The sequence below is a fragment of the Penicillium bovifimosum genome, assembly GCF_028826915.1.
Source record: "Penicillium bovifimosum strain IBT 22155 chromosome Unknown utg000005l_segment0_segment0, whole genome shotgun sequence".
NCBI lineage: Eukaryota > Fungi > Ascomycota > Eurotiomycetes > Eurotiales > Aspergillaceae > Penicillium > Penicillium bovifimosum.
In genome coordinates this window covers 770,368-789,908 of record NW_026622714.1, presented here as the reverse complement: position 1 = coordinate 789,908, position 19,541 = coordinate 770,368, and the positions used below count along the sequence as shown (strand labels likewise).

The 19,541-nt window shown below is 51.3% G+C and overlaps 10 protein-coding genes across 10 annotated transcripts; 6 read left to right on the top strand and 4 right to left on the bottom strand.

Moving 5' to 3' along the window:
* Window positions 1-197: 197 nt before the first annotated feature.
* Window positions 198-1,255, bottom strand: N7515_005466 (urease accessory protein UreG; the record flags this gene model as incomplete). The annotated part of the gene is made up of 3 exons (XM_056666210.1): window positions 198-738; window positions 850-948; window positions 1,080-1,255. 3 exons carry the CDS (start codon window positions 1,253-1,255, stop codon window positions 198-200), a joined length of 816 nt encoding a protein of 271 aa, XP_056519806.1.
* A 920-nt stretch (window positions 1,256-2,175) lies between these two features.
* On the bottom strand, window positions 2,176-4,236 carry N7515_005465 (LIM domain-binding protein; the record flags this gene model as incomplete). Its single annotated transcript, XM_056666209.1, has 2 exons — window positions 2,176-3,081; window positions 3,139-4,236. The coding sequence occupies 2 exons, from the start codon at window positions 4,234-4,236 to the stop codon at window positions 2,176-2,178; spliced, it is 2,004 nt and encodes a 667-aa protein (XP_056519805.1).
* A 226-nt stretch (window positions 4,237-4,462) lies between these two features.
* On the bottom strand, window positions 4,463-4,735 carry N7515_005464 (uncharacterized protein; the record flags this gene model as incomplete). Its single annotated transcript, XM_056666208.1, has 1 exon — window positions 4,463-4,735. One exon carries the CDS (start codon window positions 4,733-4,735, stop codon window positions 4,463-4,465), a length of 273 nt encoding a protein of 90 aa, XP_056519804.1.
* A 2,710-nt stretch (window positions 4,736-7,445) lies between these two features.
* N7515_005463 (ATP-binding protein) lies at window positions 7,446-10,304 on the top strand (the record flags this gene model as incomplete). Its single annotated transcript, XM_056666207.1, has 1 exon — window positions 7,446-10,304. The coding sequence occupies one exon, from the start codon at window positions 7,446-7,448 to the stop codon at window positions 10,302-10,304; it is 2,859 nt and encodes a 952-aa protein (XP_056519803.1).
* A 708-nt stretch (window positions 10,305-11,012) lies between these two features.
* Window positions 11,013-11,725, top strand: N7515_005462 (actin-binding ADF family protein; the record flags this gene model as incomplete). Its single annotated transcript, XM_056666206.1, has 5 exons — window positions 11,013-11,018; window positions 11,080-11,090; window positions 11,163-11,411; window positions 11,478-11,526; window positions 11,588-11,725. The coding sequence occupies 5 exons, from the start codon at window positions 11,013-11,015 to the stop codon at window positions 11,723-11,725; spliced, it is 453 nt and encodes a 150-aa protein (XP_056519802.1).
* A 309-nt stretch (window positions 11,726-12,034) lies between these two features.
* On the top strand, window positions 12,035-12,685 carry N7515_005461 (uncharacterized protein; the record flags this gene model as incomplete). Its single annotated transcript, XM_056666205.1, has 1 exon — window positions 12,035-12,685. The coding sequence occupies one exon, from the start codon at window positions 12,035-12,037 to the stop codon at window positions 12,683-12,685; it is 651 nt and encodes a 216-aa protein (XP_056519801.1).
* Window positions 12,686-12,921: 236 nt separating this feature from the next.
* Window positions 12,922-13,164, top strand: N7515_005460 (reverse transcriptase (RNA-dependent DNA polymerase) domain-containing protein; the record flags this gene model as incomplete). The annotated part of the gene is made up of 1 exon (XM_056666204.1): window positions 12,922-13,164. One exon carries the CDS (start codon window positions 12,922-12,924, stop codon window positions 13,162-13,164), a length of 243 nt encoding a protein of 80 aa, XP_056519800.1.
* A 1,246-nt stretch (window positions 13,165-14,410) lies between these two features.
* On the top strand, window positions 14,411-14,758 carry N7515_005459 (uncharacterized protein; the record flags this gene model as incomplete). Its single annotated transcript, XM_056666203.1, has 1 exon — window positions 14,411-14,758. One exon carries the CDS (start codon window positions 14,411-14,413, stop codon window positions 14,756-14,758), a length of 348 nt encoding a protein of 115 aa, XP_056519799.1.
* An 800-nt stretch (window positions 14,759-15,558) lies between these two features.
* On the top strand, window positions 15,559-16,752 carry N7515_005458 (DUF4050 domain-containing protein; the record flags this gene model as incomplete). The annotated part of the gene is made up of 1 exon (XM_056666202.1): window positions 15,559-16,752. One exon carries the CDS (start codon window positions 15,559-15,561, stop codon window positions 16,750-16,752), a length of 1,194 nt encoding a protein of 397 aa, XP_056519798.1.
* Window positions 16,753-17,166: 414 nt separating this feature from the next.
* On the bottom strand, window positions 17,167-18,291 carry N7515_005457 (FAD-dependent oxidoreductase; the record flags this gene model as incomplete). The annotated part of the gene is made up of 3 exons (XM_056666201.1): window positions 17,167-17,898; window positions 17,967-18,072; window positions 18,158-18,291. The coding sequence occupies 3 exons, from the start codon at window positions 18,289-18,291 to the stop codon at window positions 17,167-17,169; spliced, it is 972 nt and encodes a 323-aa protein (XP_056519797.1).
* Between the last annotated feature and the right edge of the window lie 1,250 nt (window positions 18,292-19,541).

Sequence of the window (19,541 nt, the reverse complement as noted above, 5' to 3'; positions counted from 1 at the left end):
CTTCGGCTTCTGTGACATAGAGATTTGGCGACAGCTGCATTCCAGGCGTTCTCGGGGAATATGATTGTATTCGGAGGGAAAAAGCAGTCATCTACGTGTATTATCTACTTTCAACACGACAATGAATATATTGAACATCCTAACTGCCTCCCTTTTAGCCAATCCAACTCTTACCCCAGGAATCCACTGAGGTCCATTTACTCCTCAAGACTCCCAGACCCCCTAACAGCCCCCTCCTTCCACCTCTTCAAACTAACCTCATAAGCCCCACTCCCCTTCCAAGCACTAATAATCAAATTAACAATATGATCCATCCCCTTCCCATGCTTCACAACCGCAAACACCGTGGGCCCACCCTCCCGCATCTTCGCCGCATCCCTCTCCATAACACCCAAATCAGCCCCAACAGCCTCCGCAAGATCAATCTTATTCACAACCAGCAAATCAGACCCCGTAATCCCCGGCCCGCCCTTACGAGGCACCTTGTCGCCGCCCGCAACGTCAATCACGTAAATGATAAAGTCTGCCAGCTCTCGCGAGTAGTTTGCGGCCAGGTTGTCGCCCCCAGACTCGATGAGCAGCAAATCTGTCGAGAACTGTTTCTGGAGCTTCTGCAGGGCGAGCAGGTTGGCGCTTATGTCTTCGCGGACGGCGGCGTGGGGGCAGCCGCCTGTTTCGATTGCGCGGATACGGGACGGGGCGAGCGCTTTGTGGCGGGTTAGGAATTCGGCGTCTTCTCTGTTATTTCGCATGGGTTAGTGGTGAATCTGGTAGCGGGTATGATGGTATAGATCAATGCCGTTGTATCATGGGAGAAAGGGTTATAGCGACAGAGTGTGAGAAGCTTACCTTGTGAAGATATCGTTCGTGACTGCGGCGATGTTATACTCGTCTCGAAGAGCGCGAGACAAAGCTAGCATCAGAGCTGTCTTGCCTGATCCCACGGGTCTGTGGGGATTCAAATTGACTTGTTAGTTTGCTGGATATACATCTACAGTCGGTGGTTCAACGCGCTTGATTGTCCCGAAACCATCGCAGCTGACAGACAGGAGACAGGAGAATAGTGCAGCTAAACATACCCGCCAATGCCAATGGTGAAGGCACGGTCGTTCCAGTCTCGGCCCTCGATCAGCGGCATCTCGCGGTTCATATAGGAGCCTGGGCCATCGAGGATATCGTGTGAGTGGCCGTGGCCGTTGAAGGGGTCATCGTGGGTATGGTCGATGCCGGCATCGTGGGAGTGAGAGTGGGCCATTTTAGATATGTGAAAGTATTATATATTCATGCGTTGTATGTTGGGAAAGGAAAGAAAATAGATGAGGGGCAGTGTCTTGGAGGTGGGGGAAGCTGATAGATAACAAATGCCCGCTCCGAACGGAGTTCGCCGCTCGGCTTGTAGATGGAATCAATTGGATATCTGCTCCTCGTAAATACTCTGAATGGCAGGTATATGATTGCTGGAAAGAGGTAGAATATTAATATCCAGACGTGTGTAAGGATAAACGAGGACAAGGTGGAAAGGGACAATACAGCCTGTCGATCACGCTTTGTTGCTAGACTGAATGATCCTACATATCTTCGTACAGACTACAATGATCACGGAAAGCAGATATTTATGGATTCGTCAAATAGCGGCAGAGAGAGGACACAGATCAATGGAACATGGAACACCCCAATGCACGCAGACGCAGTCCCCAAAGAAAGCCAAACGCCATGTCAGTCGCCAAACACGGATATCAATAGTTCTGTCTGTTCAATGAGAAGGGAAAACAGACTGTCAAACAGCAATACACGAAAGCAAAGACCAGTGAGAAGTCATCAAAGCCCAAAAATGGCAAAAGGATCAAGAGAGATAACTGAAGTGAAAACATGCAAAGGCAGGCGATGATCCCGAGCCGCCCAAGAAAACGCTCCAAAGGAAAATAGAGTACATTAAGTCGGAATTGAGTGGGATTGACGAGGCCTGATGCCACATCCATGGCAGATGGGCCTCAAGCACTGATTAAATCCCATCAACTATAGATTGAGTCGTCATGTGCCGAAAAGTAGAGAAGGTCTCTGAAGAAAAAGAGGCCCAGATGGGTTGGTGAATAAGGAGGTGGCGCAACATGTCGTGCTAAGCCGTACGCCAATTCCATGAAATAGAGCTAGATGGTACAAAAGCAATTCCCAGCATCAGGCGGCGGCACCCTTCTGTCGCTTCGTCACCCGAGGGCTGGGCTTTACTTTTGGTTGGCTCTGTTGCGGGGCACCGTTAGCCTCGACTCCTCCGTCCTCGGACTCCATCTTGACGGTGCTTGCCCGGCGACGTTTGTTGCCACCTACATTTGGACTATTGTTCACACCGGCTGGAGACGGTTGCATCGTCCCTGGGGGGCCGGCAAGGTTGCTTTGGGCTGGGCTCGCGTGGGCTGAACCAGTCAGATGAGGCGAGCCTTGCTGCCCAGGGAGACCGAGATGGGCCATGGCCGGCGAGGCAAACTGTGATGGGGCTCCCATACTATGGCCCCGGACATTCTGCATGGGCTGCATGCCAGGATTCATGCCCAAATTCATGCCTGGGTTCATGCTTGGACTCATGCCCGGATTCATGCCGGGGTTCATGTTCATGTTGGGGTTCATGTTTGGATTCATGTTTGGGCTCATGCCAGGGTTCATACCCGGATTCATGCCAGGGTTCATAGGCATCTGAGGTGACACGAATGGAGCATTGTGCACCTGGAGGGAGTGGACAAGGTTTCGCAGCGCGTCGGGTGGTGAGAGATGAGGGTTGGCTTGCGAGAATTGGAACAGCATTTGCATCTGGGCAATGGTCTCGGCTACCTCCATGAAACTCATGACTGGCGTAGGTACTCCCATGGCAGTCACCATGGATTCTGGCAGCGCTAAAGATGGTGTCATCTTAGTCTGGGCGCGTTTGGCATTTTTCGGGACCTTGGGACTTTGTTTTTGGGAATCCGCCTCTAGGGCCAACAACAGAGACCGCGGAATGAACTCGTTGTGGCTATGAACATGAAGATCAAGCATCTCAAGCTTGTTGTGCATATCAAAATGCGCGCGCAGGGTGCCGTTTGTGAAAAGCTAAGGTAAATCAGGTTAGCGAGCAGACAAAAGAAGACCATGTATTAGGCGGCTTACCTGACACTCATTCTTGAACCAATAAATGAATGAACATTTGGGGGCTTCCACATAATGACCCCCGTTAGGAGCTTCCCGTTCGCGAGCACCTTCCACCATCATTTGAACTTGACTAATCCCACTCGTGAACTGGGTCAGGTAATAACGAGCCAGAGCGGGAGTTGCGATCTCAAACTGTTTAGATCCGGTCGAATTGTTCCAGACGCCCTGCCGCAACACACCACCAGGTGAGTAGAAACGTTCAACAAAGGATTGCCAATATGATAGATCTTGTGCTTCATTGCGAGATTGGAAGTTGCCTAGATGTTCAGAGTAGGCGTAAAGGGTCAAAATCGCGTGGTTCTTTCTCTGTTGCTGCTGCTGTTGCTGCAACATGATAGCATTTTGATGTTGCTGTGCTTTCATTTGGGCCTCCTGGGGAGTCAGCTGTTGACTTTGCGGACCCGGTTGCTGGCCTTGCTGGCCCTGGGCATTTTGGGGAGGCTGTTGCTGCGGGCCCGGTTGACCCTGTTGACCCGGCTGTTGAGCTTGTGGCAATTGTTGCGGCGGTGCATTAGGAGTCGGCTGGCCCTGAGGCGGACCTTGCGCTTGCGGGGCTTGTGTGGATGGCGGCTGGGGAGGTTGAGGAGGTTGAGGAGGTTGAGGGGTGCCGCCACCGCCGGGTTGCGGACCACCATGCTGCGACTGCGGAGTGGCGCTTTGTTCATGCATATTGGAGGGTTGTGCCGATGTACGTTGCGGAGTATGCTGCCCTGATTGTCCGTTGTTCGCCTGTTGTTGGGCATGCTGAGCTTGCTGCGCCTGTTGCTGTGCCTGCTGCTGCTGCGCTTGCTGCTGTGCTTGCTGAATCGCGAAGAATTGCTGCTGCTGCTGGAGACTTGGCGGTTGGCCATGTGGCATTTGCTGCGGAATATGCATCATGTTGACGGGCCGCATTCCAGGGTTTGCTTGCATCGCCGCCATTTGAGCCGCATTGAGTCCTTGTGTACCATTCGGCATTGACACGGGGAGGCCGTGCTGTTGTTGCTGCTGCTGCTGCTGCTGCTGTTGCTGGTGCTGTTGTTGTTGCTGTTGCTGCTGCTGGTGTTGTAGCATCATTCGTTGCCGTAGTACTTGTTGTTGCTGTTGTTGCTGATGTAAGAGATGTGGGTTGTTCGCGACTATATATTGATCAATGGAGTTAGTAAGCGATTTGTGTTCGGGCAGGACAGCTGGAAGAAGGTTTGGGGCGGCGGAGGACATGGATCACCACGGAGAGCGATCGCACCACCCCTACACCTGAGCTTTCACGCTCCATTGCCTGTAAATCCTAGCAAATTGTATACTAACAGTTTTGTTGGAACTGAGGGTTCTGAAGCATATGCGCCTGCGCGGGATTTAGGTGGGACATAGCATGAGCATTCGGGCCTGGGCCGCCAGGTCCAGCTGTCCCAGCGCCCGGTATCATGCCACCCATCATCGGACCCGCTTGGCTAACCTGAGGTCCTCCTGGTGCAGATACACCAGGATGCATTTGTTGCACCATGCCAGGTCCCGGGTGTCCATTCGGGTGTTGCGCAGCCATTGGGTGGCCGGGGGGAAACCCGTGCTGCGGCATGCCTTGGTGGGCAGGAAACGGCTGTGTCATCATCATTGCTGAGCAACGAAGTCACCGCGCGTGGGAGACTTCAGGGTTATCGCTCGCGATGGTAGAAAAGCGGTGTGAAAGACGCGGCGAGGAGTGCGACTGGGGTGAAAGACAACAGGCCGCTTTTAGCGTTTAGAGTGGGCCGAGACGTAGCGAGCGACTTGGACCGGTATTCAGCAGACGCGAAGCGCTGAGGTATCGATCGGGGGCCTCCTGGCCAAGTCACTCACCCGCACGAGAGATGTTCCCTCCTATGAAGCTCAAGCAGGACTGCTGTCAGTTGGGGGGTGGTTACAAGAGAATAACGGGTTGAAGGCTAAAAATGACGGGGCAGGTTAGGGGAAGAGGGAGAGAGAATGTAGTGTGGAGGGGCTGGGTTTCAACCAGTCAGAATAACTTAGAGGCAACAACTCACAAGTATCAAATGGTGTCTTCTTCAGGGATCTGATATTAGGTTGTTAAGGTTGTTGCGAACGCCCGGTCAGGAATTAAGGATGATCGCCCGGTGGGAGAGAGAGAACTGGGGACGGAGGATCCGGGTCCGTAGGTGGAGGATCTAACCGAGACGACAACGCGATTAAGCAGAAATGCAGGAAGACAGCTACAATGAAATAGATATTTATATGGAGATCTTGTCAAAATTCATCTTTTTCACAAAATATCCAAATTTTGTCTCTTTCTGAGGCTTTTTCCCTCACTTCAGTCTCCTGCTCGATTCCAATCACACGCTATTCCTAATTGGGGTATCACGTGGTCAGTTTCGCGTCCTTTTCTTCACAACTTTTTTTTTCTTTCTCTTTCTTCTTCATCCTCGTCTTTCATTTTCTTCTGTGGCACACAACTGTGAAGACTGCTAGGAAGACTCCTTGCTCTCTTCATTGCATCGTGTGCTGCATTCTTCTTTCTTTCCATCTCTTTTACGCAATGGCTGCTCTGCTCACAGTCTCCATTGACTTTGGCATTTGGCTATACGATTGATCCATCTGGGTTTCAAGCGCTTTCTTAATGCTGATTGCAATTGATTCAAAGGTGGCATTCGATATTGCCATGCTTCATCTCGCCACTAACCTGACAGCTCAGGTGCTGTTACCTGGTGCTTAATGTAAGTTGAGATATTCTCTGTTTTGTCTCTTTGCCTGCATCTGCACTTCCGATCCGTTCAAGGATGACAAACCCTTTACTTCTTACCCTCCAAATCGACCATGCGGAGATAATTCGGACCTCCCTTCCCGGTTGGTCTGCTACTTGCCAGTATATCTTGTCTGAGAACTCTTCTATTGCAATGCATATCACAATATCGTTTGTTGAGCTTTTACTAATATCGCTCTCAGCACAGATTTTCTCCGGACACGATACGAAACCGGTTATCGCTGGTTGTGATGGCCAATTGATCAAGTGATGAAAAATTTTCGGATGTAAACTCACAGACCTGTTCTGAATGCGCAAAACCGTGTAGAGATTTCCGTTGCCTTCCTTCTGATGATCAATTCGCCATCACACCTGTGTGTTCCTGGATACATAGCTGTGGAATACTTGAATACAATTATTATCTCTGAATGCCTTTACAAGCTCACATCGTAACAATTCACCCAACTTGTACTTTTTATGATATCACCCTTCGGGCTCTAACTAACTATCCTTTGGATGTGTTCCGTCCTCACATAATGCCATTTGTTCGAATCGTAATGGTCAACCTTTGAAGGCCGGAAGAGTTCTGTTGTTTCTGCACATACTACTAGGTCAAGATTCGCAATTGCCTCCATACCAAGGCTTTGACTCGAGCCTTCTTGCAAAGGCAGATTTCGTCTACAGCTCGCCCGGGCAGGTGCCTGCTTGGAGCTAGACTTCCTAGAATCATTACAACTAACCTTACCTTTGCACCTGGTGGCCGGTGACTATGAAACTAGCGTGTTTATAACTACAATTCAGGAACGCTGGTTTCGCCCACAAATGTCATTTGCTATAGCTTCGGGGATCCTTGATTCTTATATGAGTCGAGTTGAGATATTGCGAGGTACTTCGTACCTTGACACTGGAGGCGTCCATCAAAACCCTAACCTAAATATTCGATGAAAACAGCCAATGTCTTAGTTAGTCACTGGATAACTAGTTGCTTCATGGTACAATCTACCTACGTTGTCACAATATTATCTCCGGAATAAGGGCAGCGATGCTATCAGACGAGGAGCATTTGACCGCGACGAGGAACCTGCGACAATTTAGACCAGGTATGAAGTCATAGCTTTCATGACCTCTATCTGGACATACCAGTGTCCTTTCCGGAGATAATCGCCAGTTGCCTCCTATATGCTACTTTACATCCTGTTGTCAACTTCCAAGGTTGTGTTTTGGCGTCACAAGGAGCGGCATAGAAGATTTCTCCCCAGGTAGGATGCCTGACAACTTGAGGATTTGTCCAGGAAACCGAGCCCTAATGAATTCCTATAGCGCACAGGATAGTATAACGTCTGATCTGTCACCTCAAAACGCCAACAAGTGAGTTCTGATAGTGGGAGGTGAAATCCATGGGTACAGTAGAAAATATTTGACCACGTGACCGTGAGTTCCTCCTTCGCAGGGACCGAGAAGGAGCCATGCGCCACTCGTGACTGAGGTATACACTTACTTCCGGCGAATATCACATTTAGTTCCGGCGACCCAGTCCCGGATGTATTCGTCAATGCAACAGGTTCGGCTGTCCGTTGCACGCCCTTGTCGATTTGTCGCTCGCCGCCGCTATTCCGCACCGCTGTCCGCGCGACGATTCCACATTTCACGAACATGGCTCGCCTCTCCGCCCCGGGACCCTCACGATGCAGACTCCACGGCGCCAGCGAATATCGTGGAAGAACCTTCCCTCAAAACTGAAAACATCTCGGACAATGGCCCGTCGCCGCCTTCTACCTCCCCAGAGGCTGCCAAATCAGTCACCAAAACCTACGGGTCTGCTGTACGCAGGGCGATGAGAAATCGAAAGTCCTCGCCGCAAGCTTCTCAATCCAGGACAACAGTCCCGCCATGGTTCTATGAGTACAATACGATATCACACGGCCATGAAGATTGTGCTGCCCAACAACTACAGCAAGTTAGGATAGCCAAGTCGGGGCTAGTACAGGACCCGGAGGATGTACAACGTGAGGGATTGGCCTCCGGTGGTGATTCAGACCCCTCTGCGTCCAGCGAACCGCCGGAAGCAGCAGAAAATCGGTATGCGGTGGCCGAGGAAACCTGGGAAGAGCTGCGGGCCTCTGTCAAAGCAGGCTTGCGGTTACCACCCGCAAAGTATGCAAAAGAGCCTTCGGTGAAGAAGTCACATCTGTCTTTACACTATCCCGGTAATGATGGTATACCCTTTTTAGATGCGGTTGTCAAAAAGCTTGCCCATGATTTGGGCGCGGACCTGGTGACCCTCAATGCCCAGGACATTGCACAATTGTTCAGCGAGCAAGATCTCGCAGATGCTGGAGTCACTTCGCCTATTCGGTCTCTCGGTTACGATGTATATCGAACTTCCACCACACCGTCATGGTCGGAGCTCGAAGAGCCCGAAGAAGACGGCGAGGATGACGTTTCTGAGATTGGAGGTGGTTCCCGAGGTATGCACGGCAACATTGGTGCGCCTCGCTTCATCACAATTGAAAGCAGCAAAGAAGCAGGTGACATCCCGCTTCCAAACTGGCTTGGGCTGAAAACCCTCCTTGGGGGATCGATCAATGGCCAAACAGACCCCGACCCTGGGGCTGGAGCCTCACGAAGTGGTCTCCGTGCGGATAATCGGTGGGCCCAGCTAGTCAACGAGCTACTCGGATTACCTAGCCCGGTAGTTGTACCCGCCTCCACTGAATCGACAGAAAAGGCCGAAGCGATCACCCGCAAGGCTTTGCCATCTCGAGACATCATTTTGCACATACAGGATTACCGTGACATTCAAAATACTCGAGAGGGTTCGAAATTCATTTCACTCCTGCACAAAATCATTCAAGAACGGAGAGGAGAAGGGTTTAAGATTCTGTTAATCGGAACGACTTCTCAAGAAATTCACCATTCGCCGTCGCAAGATGGCGCCAGTCTTCTGCAGAATGTTCTCGACGACCCGTTCTCCAAGACCTTGCTCATAGCTCCAGCCATGAGCTCGAAAGCCGCTGAGAAGGTCTTCGTAGAGGACCGAAAGAAGCGCACCCTGGCTATCAACATTCGCCACCTGCAGAGCATGCTTCGGTTCCGATTACATGAACAGGCCTTGCCTGTCAAAGATGATATTCTGAGCAATCGCGCTTGGCCACTGGAACCTTCGACTATCAAAGATTCCGGGATCGAGGATCGCTATTGGTCTTATAATCAAGTCCACTGGATTGCTACTCTTGCACTTGGCTGCGCGGAAGCCAACGAGCCTCTCGGATTCGAACACATTCAACGTGGAATCGAGCTTATGCACAAAGGCGATCGAGCCACCAACGAATGGCTGAAAGAGAAGTCTCCCAAGCAGAAGACTGCAGAGGCAGGACAGAGTCGCGATCAGCTGATCAGCTCCTTGCGCAAAACGTGCAACACGCACGAGAAAAAGCTTTTGAATGGTGTCGTCGACGCAAAGAGTATCCGAACTACATTCAATGATGTGCATGTGCCCCCCGAGATCATTGAAGCCCTAAAGACCCTGACCTCCCTCTCACTCATCCGCCCTGAGGCATTCACATATGGTGTCCTCGCCACCGACAAGATCCCCGGTTTGCTCTTGTATGGACCTCCCGGCACAGGTAAAACGCTCCTCGCCAAAGCCGTGGCCCGCGAGAGCGGCGCAACAGTCCTTGAAATCAGTGGCTCAGATGTGTACGACATGTACGTCGGCGAGGGTGAGAAGAACGTAAGAGCCATTTTCACACTCGCCAAGAAGCTCAGTCCCTGCGTCGTTTTCATCGACGAAGCAGATGCTATCTTCTGCTCGCGCACCGGGGCCAGCAGCCGCACTTCTCACCGCGAACTCATCAACCAGTTCCTGCGCGAGTGGGACGGTATGAACGACTTCTCCGCATTCATCATGGTCGCTACCAACAGACCCTTCGATCTGGACGATGCTGTCCTCCGCCGTCTGCCCCGTCGACTCCTAGTCGATTTGCCGACCGAGGAAGACCGTCTCGCCGTCTTGAAGATCCACCTTAAAGAGGAGCAGCTCGATGCCGCCGTGGATCTTGCGGAACTAGCCCGTCGTACACCGCTGTATTCCGGGTCCGATCTGAAGAACCTGTCAGTGGCGGCTGCCTTGGCTTGCGTCCGCGAGGAAAATGAGGCAGCAGCCAAGCACACCGGTGACGAGCCATACAGCTACCCGGAGCGACGTGTTCTGACGCGTACTCACTTTGAACGTGGATTGGAAGAAATCAGCGCTTCTATTAGTGAAGATATGTCATCGCTAGCGGCGATTCGGAAGTTCGATGAGCAATACGGTGACCGGAAGGGGAGGCGGCAGAAGAGCTCTGGCTGGGGATTCATTCCCGGTCCTGCTGGTGAAAGTTCGACTGATTCAGCGCGTGTCCGGACTTGATTTTGCTTTCATTGGGTTGTATACTGGGGTTTTACGTGTGGGGGAAGCCCTGGGGTTTCCCTCTGTACTTTTAGCGATATGATAGACCTGTACCATTATTCGACTTGTGTATACTGCTGTTTTTCGCGCTATCAGCCTAGTTAGATGGTGCTCAGAATTGACTCTAGACTGATGCAATTTCCTACACAATCGTAGAATGTCTTTGGCTGGTTCTGATGATGCCTAGTTGGGCAATACGTAGTCCAAGATCCACCTCGGCATTGACGATCTAATGGACCACATTGTCTGTGTCTACGGCTTTACGATCCGATGTTCGCATGTAAATTTATGTACGAACTATCAATTGGAAACAGCACGGAAATGCCCTGGCAATATGATTATGGGGTTTGCGCAGTGACACAATGCTGTGAAACTGCAGTACAAAGGCTTTGTATGTAGAGCCGCAGGCAGAGATGTTTCCAGCGTTGCACAGTTCACAACGTTCCTACTTACAAATCTCAAAGACCCTTGTTTCCATATGTAGTCTGTGGATAAAATCCATCAGCCTATCCAGGCAGCATGTAAAGAAACAGATCAAACGCACGTTGGATGGGGATATAAGATGATCAACGTAGCTTCCCTTCTCTCAATTTCAACTCTTAATCTACCTTGGTCTACTTCATCTAAATCTCCTCCCTTCATCTAGAACACTGGTTACTTGACTCCAACATGTCGGTATGTACTTCCTATCGGATATATCCAAACCAAGCAGTACTAACGCCTCTGAGTTCTGTAGACTACATCCGGGTTCGTCTCTAGCCCCAGGGCCCCCAGAACCGCTGTTATACTATAACAGTAACCCAACTAATTCAACACCAGTATCTCCGTCGCTGACGAATGCATCCATGCATTCAACGAGCTCCGATACGGCAAATCCGCCAAACCCAAGTTCATCATCTTCAAGATCTCCGACGACAACAAGCGCGTCATAGTCGACGAATCATCCACCGAAGTTGGCTTTGAGGCATTCCGGCAGAGACTCGCAGCTGCAGTTGACAAAGAGGGGAACCCGGTCCCGCGCTATGCCATCTACGACATGGAATATGATCTTGGTAGCGAAGGAAGACGGTAAGTGGTTGATTTGGATCAGAGATGGCAGGATGTGCCCCCCGCTAATGCTACCTGCGTTTACAGTACTAAGACTGTCTTTGTCCACTGGGGCCCTTGCGAGGCTCCTATTAAGGTGAGTTGGGATTGCAGGTACCTTCAAGGGTGGCAGTCAGCTGACTTGTGTGGGGTGCAAGCTGTGCATGCTCTATGCTAGTAGTGCGATGTGCTTCAAAAGTACTCTTAACAGTATTCAGGCCTCAATTCATGCGGACAGTCTGGAGGAGCTCACTTGGGAGGTCGTCTTGAAGGAGGTCAGTGGGGGCCAAGCATAGACAAGTCTGGGGAAATGATCGGCGGAGCTAAGATACGTTGTCTGGGGTGCATTGCTCGTCTTCATTCTTCATATGGGTAGTGTTAATGGCACACCCCAAAGTCGATTTGGCACACCCTCTAGTCCCAATGCGGTTGGCGCAGTATTATAGACAAAATTGTAATTTATCATGCGTTTCTACATGGGATTCCACTTAGCCCTAAATCACGTGAACCCCTTTATTCCTTTGCTCAATTTTCTCTCACTTCTCAATTCTCCGCTACTAACTACAGTACTCCGTACATTGCTAGCAGTTTTGACACTCCCAACAATGGATGCCCTCTCTCCTATGCCCGCCGAGGCCTCTCTCATGTTCCCTGCCGAGTCCTCCCCCGTGCCTACTGAGGCACCGCCAGCTCTCATATCGCTACCTACTCCACCCGAAGACCTCAGCTTTACCACCTACAAGGAGGCGCTGGAGTCGATCAACGTGTTTGCTAGCACCCATGGCTACGCGATCTCTATTCAGCGGTCAACAAAGGGTAAACCTATCTACCTTCATTGCTCTCGGAGCCAGGCTTACCGGAATCGACGGCGTACGGAGAGGAAGTCCTTCACCAAATCAACCGAGTGCCCCTTCAGAGCTAGGCTACGGTGTGGCAGCGATAAAAGGTGGCGGTTTGAGCCCAAAGTTTCCGTACATAACCATCCCAGTACTCCTTTGTGTACGCATGCCCGCCACCGTCAGCGAGAGACGGCGGAAAATGCTCACTTCATTACGAGTCAGCTTTCCCTGGGAACCCCCCGCGCCAAATCCTCCATGGGATTCGAACCGCTGCACGCGAGGCAAATAGAGAAACGGGTATTGGGTCTCAGGAGATTCAGGGCTTTAGACGGATGGACTCTTAAAGGGCCGGAAGCCCGTACAGGCTCTGATCGAAGACCTTCCTCGGATAGCGTCCATTTCCGTCTAAAGTCCTGAATCTCCTGAGACCCAATACCCGTTTCTCTATTTGCCTCGCGTGCAGCGGTTCGAATCCCATGGAGGATTTGGCGCGGGGGGTTCCCAGGAAAGCTACGCCATGTACAAAATTCAAAATTCAAAAGAAAGTCAAGTAGAGAGAAAGAAAATAAGGAAGGGAAAGAGAAAAAGATTCAAGAAGAAGAAGAGAGAGTTGGGGGGACTGTTTCCATCCCAAGTTGGTGGATGAAGGCCTCATGCTTGGTCCTGGTGAGTGGTTTGGTCAAACCGTCAGCTGGCATGTCCGATGTGTTGAGCCAGTGGATCTGCAGGCGCTTTGCCTGAACTTCCTGCCGAACCCAGAGCTGGTGCTTACACCACACTGTATTCGACACCAGATCATTCCTCTAAGATGGGCATTCGACTACAAGTCGGACGAAAAAGGCTTTGTTGCGCGCTTCAAGGCACGCCTGTGTGCTAGGCCCATCTTAGAGGAATGATTTGGTGTCGATTACAATGTGGTGTAAGTCTCTTTGCTTCCTTCATGAAATCCCCCCATCTCTGCACTGTCCACCGTTCTTAAATATATACTCCCGAACTCACAAAATGGCGATCACAGGCACAATGCGTCCACCAACCTCCCCTGCCTCCAATTCTCCTTCTGGTACTCGGGCCCGGCAAGTTGTGTCGGCTCCAGGCACTTGCCACGATCCCGAGCAGTTTCAATCAGCGGGGAGACTGTTGTCACAACGGCTACACAATCTGGAGCCTTCACAGAGACTGTGAGGTATCAGCTCAGAGCCATCTATGATAAGAAACTGCAATGCTGTGACCATCCAGTGTGTGATGCCTGATAGTTGTTGTCTTGAGTCCTGTGACAAGAAGTGGGATAAATAGCTTCTTGGCCGATTCCTTCTTGTTCTTCTCTCTTCTTCCTCCATAGTTGTTGTTCTATTTAAGTGCACTCTTTTCCCCAATAGACCTGGCCTATGACAGCACCGTCATGTTGGAACCGTTTCTTTCCAGGGAACTTCCCAAACACTCAGCGGTGTGATCATTGAAGACCGCACCAAGGTCAGGGAATGGCACGGCGAGCTAATGTATACACTCGAGGCGCATTCCAACTCCTGGGAAATATCCAGAACAGGTGACTGGCCCCGGACTTGCTTTCGGATGTTCTTGCGTCGCTGCGTCCTCGCATTCTCACCTATGGCGATAATGCCAACGTCACTGTGTTCACCGATGGGCGATGGAGCTTCGCGGGATTGAGTGGTTAGCCATGCTGAGACCCTCGCTTCCAATCTCGCGGTGAATCGAAATGTAAGTGTGGCCTTTCGTCTGTTTTCGGCCTGTTCTTGCTTTCTGTATATACTGTGATACCTCCTTCTTCGATGTCCGCTGGTATCAAGCTGAATGACTAACATTGCTCCGGTTATATAGCTGCGAAATTGCTCCGTCATCTTCATCTGCCACTCGTAACGAGAAGGCGTCATGGCCTGAACCATGAGCAACAACAACGCCATGACGATGCAGTGCCCTTGGCTCTTGAAATACTCGGGGGTTCCTCTTTGCTTTGTCTGCAACGACTAGTTGCATCCTCGCTTGGCTGTCCGGCTCTGTTGTCATTCTCGTCAAGTGGGGATAACACATGTCCTCGAGATCAAAAAACAGCTGCAAGAGCTGATAGAGCTCTACACCAGCGATCAGATTGAGGATGACGACGATGATTCAGACTTTGATTTTGAAATGAGTCGCGCCAATCGGTTCAACAGGGGCATCAAATGTGCATATCCAGGACCCGATGATACAGGCAATGCCGGACCTCCCGGTGATGTCCGTGGAAACCCGCATGAGGATGAAGGCCCCGGTGACCCGGAGCTAGGCCCGGAGGGTGGGCAGAATGATTTTGGTGTATCGGCGAAAAGAGTCAAGCGCGGCTGTCGCTCAGTCGACGACTACGAGACCGTTTTGCCGGAGCATCATCACCTGAACCTGACTCCGCATCGTACATTGTCACGCCGATCGCAATTGGGACCTCTCTCGACAGCTGAGGATGCAATTTGCATCCGCACGCAGTTGATGGCACCGGCTTGAGAATGTCAACAGGAGGAACTGTCTGGCCCGAATTTCTATATTGCTTTCTTGTGGACACGAGATCCTTTGGGAGAGTCCCGTACTGACTTTGGCTTATTGCCTGGTCTCAGTGGCCATTATCTTATGTTACTGGGCTGTATCATTATCGTGTATTGCTAGGTCGCTTTTATTGTCCTGCTCTATGTATAACTGTGGTAATATTGAAGAGCCATTGGCCCTTTCTCCATTCCCTACTTTGAAAAATGTACCACCAAAACAGAAGGGGAAAGCCAAGACGTGGCATAGGAAATCCGATAGGTAGGTATAGCGACTTGCTATATTGATAGGAGATCGACTAGGGTCAATAGCACCGCTCGGTGCTGGGTCATTTCGATTTCCCATCGAACAAAGAAATGCCGTCATCTCGTTTCTCTATGCTATTGAATGCCAAGGGTTTGGATTGCCAGTTGTCAGTTGCCAGAGAAGAATGTATAGACTATAGAGCGACAGTGATAGGACTTCAGACAATACTGTAATACTAATATCCTCAAAAACAAGAGAAAAGCCAAGAGGGCAAATCCGAAGAGTGGAGAAGTATCTCCGCATTTGGGCACGTGCCAGATGACATTGAATCTGATCATCCGCCACCTTCCATCTCTGGTGAGCTCTTCTTCTTCGCATTTCCCCATTTTGCTTCGCTTACTATTGCTCACGCAGCTCAGCCCGCGCACGGGCGAGGGAAAGGAATTGCTACTAAGCTCCCCACTTTCCCGCCCGAGATCAATCCCCCCCCCCCCCACATTCAGCAAGAGATCGCAAAAATGCTGGCTACCGGGTCTCGCGACAGCTCCGTCCGTGAGGCCAAACAATTTGTCAGAGAAGTCGTTCGTAATGACTGGGAATTTGAGTCCGGAGTTCCTTCCCCCTCGTCCGCCAGTGGCACCCTCTGCCATAATCGCGAAGTCTGCGAATGGAGAGCCCGAGAATTCGACACTCCCACCTCAGAACTCGAGCCTCAAAGCTCAGACAGCGAGCGCGAAGATGAACCGCTAGCTGCGCCGACTACTTCTGGAGATGTCGGCATTGAGCGCCGTCGGAAACGCCGTCGCCAAATGGACGATGAAATGGCATGGAACGAAGGACTGCGTTTGTGGATGGCCAGGCGCGACGCGTGGTGTGGCGCGAAGACTCGGCGACAGATACGGGCCGAGGATGGAAAACGGGCGGTGGGAGATGTGCAGGCAGGTACGGCAAATGAGCTCACTGGCGCTGAACCGGGAGCGAGTGGTGCGACTTCAGCTGCGCCCGTTACGCCTGGACAGGGCAGTGATGGCGTTGACATGCCTGAGTTGACCGCCCAGACAGTGACTTCTCTTTCCGTCGCAGACAGAGAAAAGAGCGAGGAGCTCCAGCATCGAGGGGACGTGACTTCGGGACAGCAAGGGGACGTGGAGGAAGGGCTGTCGACTGCGCCAGACGAGGGAGCTAAACGGAAGTCATCGGAGACCACCATCACGGAGCCGGATCAGAAGAATCCAGCGACCGCTCAACTAACGACCCTACCGGCCGTGGAAGATCAGACGGAAGAAGAGAAAGTGGAAGAAGAGCTCGATGAGCCACTTTGTCCTGTCGCGCCGCCTTTCATCTCGAATGATAATGCAGTCCGCGCAACTATCAATCCCGCCATCTACCCGTCTATCTACACCAAGGTCGTCGTGCAAGGAATGACACCGACCATTCCCGTCAATCTCGCCCATCTGACTAAGGCTATGGTCCAAGGCTGGAAGGCAGACGGACAGTGGCCGCCAAAACCAGCTACGACTTCAATTGTCCTTGCCGACGATGCATCCGTACCGAAGAAGCCTGAACCATCCGAGGACGCGCCACCACCGGGCAGGAGGAAGAACAGCATCACCAATGCCGTGAAGAAGGTATTTCATTTCGGAACACACCCGTTTCATCGCCGCCAGAGCCATGACGCCGGGAACGGAGCCGGTGCTGGACCGACGACTTAGTGGACGAATATTTCCTAGCATTATAAGTAATTGCATGGTCATCAAAGCCCAGATCACTTCCCTGGGCTGTTATTGGCTCTAATCGGCGTCTGCGCGGAGGGTTTCTGCTTGTGTCCTGTCCATAATCTGGACATGGAGTTCGATCTGGCTTTCTCATATTGCACAATGAATACGTTATCTTACCTTTCATGAATATTCATTGCTTCTCTTATTCATCCATGACATTGATACAACCATCATGTTCAATGAAGCAGATTTGTCTGGCAACACCTTAGCTATCAACGAGGCTACCTCGTCTTATTCCATCCTTATCCCACACTTACTGTGAAGACGTGTCCAAGACACAGAATATTGGAGTAGAAGATGTGCATGCAATATCAAACTACTCCGATCTCTGATATCAATCCAACCCACTCAGAGCCGACTCTGCCTCTCCAACCCCCTAACCAACTCCCTCACCTTCTCCGCAGCCCCAAAACTATACACATACCCCAAACTCCCAAACCCATAAGCATGCACCGTATCCCCCTCAACCTCGACCCGATACCCCCCCTTCCTCGAAGGCCTAAAAGCAACGATATCCTTCTCCACATCCCCCAACTCCAATTCCTTCCCCTTCTCCCCCAAAAGCCCCTTAACCCTCCTCAGAATATCCGGTCTCAACCCCTCATCCACCTTCCTCTCAAAATTCCCCTCCTGACTAACGCCCCCAATAATCGCACCCCCAGAATACATCCTTGGAATCACATACGTATAATGCGACCCCTGCATCAACTTCAAAAAATCAATATCCGTCTTCACAAACATCGTCTGGCCCCGCACCGGCATTACATCCTCATCACCAGCGAGCTGCAAAGCCCCGAGTCCGGATGCGTTCACGACGATCCTGCAGTTTGCGATTGTCCGCGCGGCGTCAAGTGTCTCGAGTGTCCGCCGGATAAAGCGCACGCCGCGTCGCTCGAGCTCTTTCTTTAGCCAGGGGAGGAATCGCAAGGGGTTTATCGTCATGGTGAGGAAGTCGAAGCCGAGCTTGGAGCCGGCTGGTAGCTCGGTTTCTTTGAGACGTCTGTACCGCGGAACGAGGGTTTTGTACCAGATACTCGTGTCGTTGTCGCGGTCGTCGTAGTATTCTGTTGCTTTCAGGACCTGGGGGCATATTAGTTTGTGGGGATGAAGGAGAGAAAGTTGGGGAAGAGTTCAAGACTCGCCTGTACGCCGCTGGTGGGATCTCTGTGCGCCAATGCCCAGTAGTATTTGAAGGATTCTGTTTGTAGGTCTTGTCCTTTGGCGTCGGGATGGGGGAACATTGCTGCGCCGGCCCTGGAAGATGGGTTTAGATTGCTGCTTTTTTTTGCTTGCGTTTGCCGGGCATACTGGAGTCTGGGGGATCGGATAGGATGCTCACCATGGACTTGCCCAGTCTTGACTATCGTCGCCGGGTAAATCGCGGGCTATGATTGTTACTTTATAGCCCGCGTCCGTGAGAGTGAGGGCGGACATTAGGCCGATGACGCCGGAGCCAACGATTGCGATTTCCATTTTTGGAGGTTTATATGGAGGTTTGATGTTTCTATGAGAGGATCAAGTGTCTCTGTAGTGGGACTGTGGGATTATTCTTATATTTCTATCAATCTTATCTGTATTGTCTGATCTGGCCATAGATCGGAACGAGATGCCCTTTTCTGATTATAGTGGAGCCTGTCTGATATCTATGGGGTGAGCTGCTCCGATAGACCTATCTTGATCCTCCTGTTTAGTTTCGTTGATACGAGGCCAGTCTTAGTACTTTTCCCTAACTATTGCCATTGGAAGTAGCTCTTTTGTAAGTCTTTAAAAATCGCTAACTATCATTGATTCAGTCATTGATCATCCCGCTCAGATCGATCCTGAATTACAGCTCTAGTCGATGGTTCGTATCTCAAAACGAGTCCGTTCGGACCGTTCCCCGCGCCGGAAAGGCTTGGCATATCTTGGCATGGATACCTCTCGGCCGGGGGTGACATGCAAAGGCTTGGCAACGACTTGTTCCGAACCTCTTCCTGACGCAACTACCATACTACGCAGTACTATCATACAGCTCTTCCATACGATGGGTATTGGGCTGACAGCTTGTGTTGCTGGACCATTGGACAATGAACCCTACAAGCCGTCCACCTTCTCGCTCGGGCGGCTTGAAGGCGAAGTCCGTAGGTAGTCAGTAAGCTAATCGCAGGAAGTTGATAGGATATGCTCATTTTGATATTATTGGTTATAACCATACATATAATTAACCTGTACAGCTGACTCCGTTGTATGAAAGCGACGACCTCTGGAAATACCACATTTTCTGTTGCACCCGAGCCCTCTACGTGTAGGACCGATAGATTGGCGACATCTGTAACCCGCGACAACACGCGCAGTCAGCTCATGGCCTACTTCAACTACAATGCTGCTGCCCGCCGTGAGAGTCACCCGACGTATTTATATCAGGATATGCTACGGCACTGTGTGTGGCGGCCACGGAAAAAGGGGACTGTTATTGGCAGAATGTACCATGTCATCCGAGGACCTAAGGACTGTAGGCCCTGGGCCCCCAGAACCGACATTCCGGACTGTCAACAGCAGGCGTAGGTAGAAACGCTCGCCTCCACAGGGATCACATGGCACATCCTACCAATAACAGTCCGACTTTCCCGCTCCTTCCACTTCCTCCGTTGTGGTTGCCAGAAACAGTGTTGTAGCATATCCTGATACAGATACTACGTCGGACTCGATGTCCCAGTAGCCGCCAGATCACATCCGACGGCCCG